The sequence below is a fragment of the Syngnathus floridae genome, chromosome 1 (assembly GCF_059516105.1).
Source record: "Syngnathus floridae isolate MCC-2025c chromosome 1, RoL_Sflo_1.0, whole genome shotgun sequence".
NCBI classification, from domain to species: Eukaryota; Metazoa; Chordata; class Actinopteri; order Syngnathiformes; family Syngnathidae; genus Syngnathus; species Syngnathus floridae.
The window spans coordinates 13,592,857-13,600,172 of record NC_142413.1 but is presented as its reverse complement, the minus strand read 5'-3'; the positions used below and the strand labels follow the sequence as shown (position 1 = coordinate 13,600,172).

Here is a 7,316-nt window from a genome sequence, read left to right as displayed (position 1 = left end):
GCAAAATCAGTTGTGCCTGATTATGAAAGAAACAAGATACACCTGTTTGAAAATTCATTCATTCATTCATTCATTCATTCATTCATTCATTCATTCGTCTTCCGGGCCGCTTATCCTCACGAGGGTCACGGGCGTGCCGGCGGGGGTACACCCAGAACTGGTTGCCAGCAAATCGCAGGGTACTGTTTGAAAATTAACAAAATAATCCAATACAGTCCGGGCAGGAAAGAAAATCTGTCAATGGTTTTAGGAGTGACTTCCAATTCCGGCTGTCACTATTGAATATTTGTAGAATCAATAATTCCATCCATTAAATGATTCATCAGATAAAATTTAAAAAAAGAATAATTTATGAGTACAGTATTATAAAGCATATATATAGCATACCAGCTCTGCCGAACCCCTGAAGCCGACTCACCGAACCTAAAGGTGGCCCAAAAATGAAGGCAGAGGTGGCTGACTTGACCTAAAGGAAAACCCTAAAACAGACTTTGGTTGCAGTCCTTGTATACTCTCAAGGCTATACTTTTGTGATTAAAACATTTGCGATTGCTGTTGTAGTTGAAAAGTCTTTCTTTTCCTCATAGATTCCATGTCAGTCAAAATCAGACAGTATTATGACCTCGTCATGAGAATCAGATTATTTTGTATAACAACCTTTCAAATTAAGTTATTGGTGGGAATCGTATTTTCATGGACTTTAACTTGTTTACAAGGTTTTTCATTAATACAAATAAAATTTTCAGTCAAATGAAACAGCAATGTAGTAATTTTTTTAGGTTATGAGGTTTTTTTGGGGGGGGGTTGTTTGGTGGAAAAAGGTCAAGAAGGGAACATTCCATTTTTTACTACAGTGTTTAGTCATGTAAACATAACCCGATTAACGAGTTAAGAAATGTAATAAATGTGAAAACAAGACTTTTCTTAATCAGTGGACCTTTCCGAGGCATCTATCAAAGCCAGTATGGGCAGACCTCATGAAAACAAACACGTGCTTGTGTTGTAACACTTTAAAACATGCATACATTTATTTATTTCTTAGGGGAGATTTAATCACATGAAACTGAAGGTCGTGCTTGTCTGGAGGTGTTGTTTCAGTTCAGCTTTTTATTATTCAGAACATCTCGGTTTATTGAAAATCTGGCTAGAGTTACAGTAACCGTGGAGACAAAACTTTCCAACTCTACTTTACACAAACACAGATGAAGCTGACAAAGGTATACATTTGATATTTAGTTGCTTATTGGTCAAAATAACTCGATATACTGACTCAGCCTGAAAGGAACCACCAGGCAGATGGCTTCAAACAGAAGCTGTAGAAAAAAGCAAATTACTGCAATACTGTTTGTAATAATACAAAAGTCGCAACAAAACTCAGATTTTCAAGGGCTGATCAGTATTTTCTTTTTATTGATGACATATAGTCTTCACATGTTTATTTTTACCCTTTTGCTCCAGTGGAAGACATTTGATTCTTCTGCTGTGATGCCTCCAGCTTCAACTCTCCTATTCCATCTTGTTACTTTTGGTAAGCAAACAGATTTAGAAGGTTCAAACTCACGCAACTCTCTGAAAGACATTTTATTCAAATTAAAATTCCCCACATTCTTCAGCCACTTCACTTATACCCTCCAACCATGATCTTGGTCTTAAATGTTGGCTTTGGGGATAAATTGCAGCTTGCGTTTTTTATTATCCAAAAACGTCCCTTCATTAAATGAACACATGCATATTAGAAAGTTATATGACTGCTTTTAAACACGTTTCAACAAGCCTGACTTATGATGCGTGTGCGTGTGTGTGCGTGTGTGTGTGCACATTCATTGGTATAGGGGGTAGCACTCAGCAAAATGACATTCCTCCTTTTGTGTCCACATTCCTCAGGCGGCCGCATTCATTCCGTGTGACTGTGGCGGCTGCAGGGGAAGCCAGGGGTTGCCGAGGAGCAGGAGGAGGATGCTGGAGTTGTGTGCTTGGGAGAGCGTGGGCCCGGTGCTCTTCTTAATAGGCTAACAAAAGGTCCGAAAATGCTCCAGTGCCATGGCAATTAGACATGAATGAGCTTTGAGCGACCTGACATGTCTTGTGCATTCCATCTGACAGAGGAATTTAAGCATCCAGCTTGGTCCAAATTGGAGCGGACTGGGGATCTTATACACATGGAAGCACCTGAATTATATAATGTTATCTTAGTTCTATGCAAGGTTTGATGGTCAATCATGTAGCCAAACCGTGAAATGCATATTCATGGGGAGGCAAGAAAATGCAACCAATGCAGCCAGTCAGCTCTTCTGTGTTCCTGGTGGCGTACATCAATTTGACCTTTCACTCTGGTGTTGTGTGTTGTTTCGACATTGCCTCAATATTACCTTAAGAAAACACATGAACTCTGCATTTCAATAGGACAGTTTACCCTTTCCCCAGCTATGCATTAGCATTCAGAATATACCACCCCCTCCAGCGCACCTCGGATAGGCAGCCAGAGTTTGCTCACCTCCTCCTAATCAACCTCTGTTTTCCATGTAAAAAGCTGCAATACAGTTCATGAAAGAATAGCACAGCTGGAGCGCAATGCAGTTTTTATCTGAAGCTGCTGCGAGGAGGGCCCAAAGGTGGGAAAAGTTACAGTCGGGCACCCAGACAGAGAGAAGGGATCTTCAAATGTGTTTACAGTGATGGCCTTGTTAGGTAAGTGAATAACTTTATAGGTGAAAGACAAACAATCAAGTCTAATGAACCTTTATCATCGCTGGGTGTTGGCAGCATCTGTCACCTGTTCACAGGAGAAATGAGGACAAATAATATGCTGAGATTGAGAAATAGAAATAAATAAGTGACAAATGACATTATTAAAGTGTCTCTTCAAGGATTGGGAATAATAGAATACAGAATTGTGCAAACAATATGATTCTTATGCAGCTCGCATATACATAAGCACATAACCGCCTAAAACCAATGTGTGATCTATTCAGAATATTTTGTTGTTTTAATTAAAAGCCAACCACCCTTGATGCTCACATTTGCAATATTCACTTAGTCATCATATGAAAATGAGTCACATTGACTCACATGATGGCTCAGGCTGCCTCTCTTACAAATGAGTCACCATTGGTCTTGATACTTATACCACTTTAAATAGTTTTAAAATCAGTTTTTGTAGGATCTAACATTGAAAGGCTGAATGCTTGTTTGTATTATGTGTTTGACTGACTGTCCAAGGCTCACACGTCAGATGGAATAAGTTCCACTATGACCCTTAACAAGATAAGTAGAAGAAAATGAGACAGCATTGTATGCAGTAGTATGCTTGCCCTTTTGCTTAGTAGAAATGTATTTATGACTGCATACAGACACGATTTTTCATATTACACACATAAACTCACATGACGTGAACAGAGCCACATTCTATACATTTGTTTCCCCACAATGTAAAATAGTTTCCAAGTGTCTCAATAAAAGGTATTGGGCATTCTTTGATCAAAATACACAAAGAAGAGAGGATTACTGCTCACTTACGTATATGAGATTGGCAGCTCCTTTTCTTAGTCTGTTGCCCGGAACCCGTATCTTTGACTTACTTGTGACCCGAATAATGCAAAGGCATTTTCAAAAATGACAAAAGATTGACTTGGATGTTTAACACCTGACATGATGTGCAGTTTAGCAGATGTGAAACATGCACCTTTCTTAAAAGTAGACAAACTGACTTTGGCCATGTCTTCCTTTTAATGATGATGTAAAATGGCATATCATGAACATGTATTTTAAATAAATAGAATGATCAACGAGTAATTACTCACATTAGACATACATTTATATAAATGTTGAATAATTAATTTCAATTTAAATACATTCATTGAAATTAAATGCCACTTTTTCCAATCTGCATTTTAAAATACGGTTCAGCACAGCAATCTGGAAACCATTTGTTTGGACACATTTTGTCATGACAAATACAAAATACTGATGCAACATTCAATTGGATCCTACTGACCTATTCTGTGGCAACACAGTTCGGGCCACTTTCATTAAGTGTTGTCATTCAAATCAACAAGTAATGCCATTTTGGCGGCAGCAACTTTATAGTGCAAGTCTTCACACTTTTGAAAATCAGTTGGAGACAGCTGCATTCATAATTGAATAACCTCGAGCCAAACTTACAATGAGCATAAATAAATAAATAAATAAATAAATAAATAAATAAATAAATAAACATTCTAAACGCAACATAGGATCAGAAAGTGCACATAACAGCTAGAAATGAAAATTAATTGAATCATTTTGTGACTTGACATTGACAGGATACTCCACTACAGTATTCCTGATGACTATGACATCATTGATGTTCACTCCCTTTCCCATGAACATACTATACACATAGGGTTCTATTTTCATGCCCAGCAAAGAACGATCTAATTGTTTGCTTTTTTCTTTTCGAAGATGAGCACAGTTAGAAGCGGGCGTGAGCGCCATCGTGGGCGTGAACACAGCTGACTTGGGTTTCACGGTGACTACTCCCTTTAAACGCAGTCTTTGACATTGTGGAAGAAATAGACTCGTTGGAGTCCATACAGAAGATTGAAGCAGGCAAAGAATGTTTACAAGAAACTGCGAGCAGACCTCCACGGGTGGATGATGTAAAGTTGGCCAGGGTGATCACAGATCACCGCTAAGTGGGCACTTGAGACAGACTTTCAATCCGTGTCTGTATGTGATCTGCTTCCAGCTGGTCTAAAGTTTAGTCTACTTTAAGCCACCAAATTGTCAGGTGCGCCGAGGCCGTGTAAAGAAAAAATGCCCTCCATCTGCCGAAAAGCCCAGTATGGCCAGTATGGTCAGACAAATTTTCAAACATGCTAAACTAAGCTTGCGCCGGCATTACAGTTTGTTTATATACCCAGGTGCAGGTGTGTTGTCTATGAAAATAGAGCCCATTGACATCACATTGATAGCTGAATCATACGGCAACGATGGAAAAATCGAAAAAGTGGAGTGAGTGAAGGATGGAAAAAATCTTCATCCTTGTGCAGCTTGGAGATGTACTCACCATACTACTGTCTACACCACAGCTAAGACTGAACAATTTCTTTTATTCTATTTAACTGGCCCATTGCAATTTTATTTGGCGAACTGAATTTGTAGACTCATTAATAACAAATTTGCGCTTTTGATTGCTCATGGCGAATTGAGATTAACCACCGAAAAAAAAAAGATCAGTCAGTTATTCAGAAAACATACACATCACATCTATACCTAAAGACACCCACGAAAACTAAATGTATATATATATATACCATCATAGTAACAGTGTTACATAGATATTTAACTGGAAATACTCGTACAAACAATAGAAAAATAATGTAAGAAATGTTGGTTTGGTGTGATTCAGTGCTCAAGGCACTGTCTATGTATCTATGGATGCGATGAATCTCTTAAAGGGCCAACGCGCCATGCCATATACATGGCTTTTTCAAATGTGACCAAATTTAAATGTGGTTTGAAAGTTTTGTCTTTCATAAACAATAGGAGTATTTTAAATGGTCATAATTATTTACAATGTTGTCAATGTGTTATCCAAAAAAACCAACGGGGACATGCTATCAAGAACATCTACCCATCATCGAACATCAAAGTAGATGAATGAAAACCTTTTTTTTTTTTTAAACTGCCTCCTCCCTTGGTCTTGTGTTTGGTGGAGGTAATGTTCACACGTCTAAATATTTACATACAATTCCAGTTTAACAGCATGTGAAATACTTTTCACTACGATTTTCAGCATTTCTTTTTTAAATGTCCACTCTGTGGCTTATGAAATACAGTCTGTTAATATTGCAAACGAACATATTTTGAAAACATAGAACCAACAAAGACAAATTTACACAGTTTGTACATATACTCGACTCCTTTTGTGACGAGCCGGTAAGCAGTCTGAAATTATTTGGCTGTCTCGAGGACATAAACAACTTCTGTGGGTGACATCTTGTGGGAGGTAAGGCGGGAGGTAATTCAGTGCAGACAAGGACAGGGAGCATTAAAAGAAAAGTCCAATTACAGAACTCCCATCTTCACTTGTCACTCAATGACAATGCTCAGTAAAAAGAGAAGACTTGGACATCAGAATCAGAATGAGGACATCAGAATTACAGTGGGGATGCTGCAGGACTCTCATTTGGTAATCGTGGGAGAGGCAGAGAATGAACTTCTTATTTACATACCATACTGAGTTCATCAGTTGTGCTTTAAAAAAACAATCCAAAGTTCAAGAGAATGGAGCCTTGTCTGATGCTTCAATCTTATCGGAACCGTGCCTCCGGAACAATAAGTTTCTCTTGTTCTATAGAGTTTGCAATGCGTGCAAGTGAGCTCGCAGGGCAGATGCTCAGCGCTGAGCCAGAAGAAGGAAACACAGACTGACAGGCACCATCAAGACTAGGTAGACGCTCTGCAGTGCAGTCCCAGGTGAAAAGACGTCTCCAACTCCAGCTGTGGCCAACCGAGGGGTCAAAAGCTGCTCCTGGAAGGTGAAGTCATCCATAGCCAGGTTATCGGCAAGGTCTGAAAGGTAGAAAGATGAAAATAGAGAGAGAGAGGAGATGGGCGAGGGATGAAAGAATGAAAAATATGTGAGAAGCAGGAAAGGAGAGGAAGGACGGAGACATTTAGACCCCTCATTGTCACAAAGCTGAAAAACATGTGTGGTATGTCTGTCCTCCTTCTGTATGATGTCTTGCACAGCTGTAACAACAATGTTACACTGGGAGGATGACAAAATCCTAAGCACACTGTAGAACCAGATGTGTGATCGTCGACACAAACTGCATCGCAAAACATGTTTCACCGAAGTGTGAAATAAAGAGGTGAGATGACACAAACCTTCGACGATTGCCTCGTACCAAGCTTCTATTAAATTGGACTGTCTTTATCATTTGCAGAACTTTCTGGGTAAAGTGCTATGGAGCAAACAGTTGCAAATTTTCAAATCAGTCTGTTTCAAACTGTGTCCTTATGGTGCTTTGGAGTCTTTACGTTTTGGCCTACAATGATTATAACAGCATTTTTAGTCATTTTGGCACATCTACGTTGACAGCAACTACTTTGACAACATCTGTACAAGAAATAAAATGCAAAAGAAACTTATTTGCATTTCTATTCAAATGTCATTTAATTGTACACCTAATCCAGTAACCTCAGATTTTTAAGGGAAACCCTTTTACACCCAAATAAAGAAAATGCTAATCTGAATTTTTTTCATATTTTCAAGGTACGTGTAAGAACTAGTAACTGTTTTTTGTTTTAAATACACAACTCCTTATACG

The 7,316-nt window shown here is 38.7% G+C and overlaps 1 protein-coding gene across 1 annotated transcript in view; it reads right to left on the bottom strand.

The window, feature by feature from the left end:
- Positions 1 to 2,451: 2,451 nt before the first annotated feature.
- gpc3 (glypican 3) overlaps positions 2,452 to 7,316 on the bottom strand; it is an 83,616-nt gene continuing 78,751 nt past the window's right edge. The window contains exon 8 of the mRNA XM_088387392.1: positions 2,452 to 6,555. Coding sequence (XP_088243518.1) covers positions 6,380 to 6,555 — 176 coding nt within the window. The 3' untranslated portion in view covers positions 2,452 to 6,379. The remainder of the gene's footprint in view (positions 6,556 to 7,316) is intronic.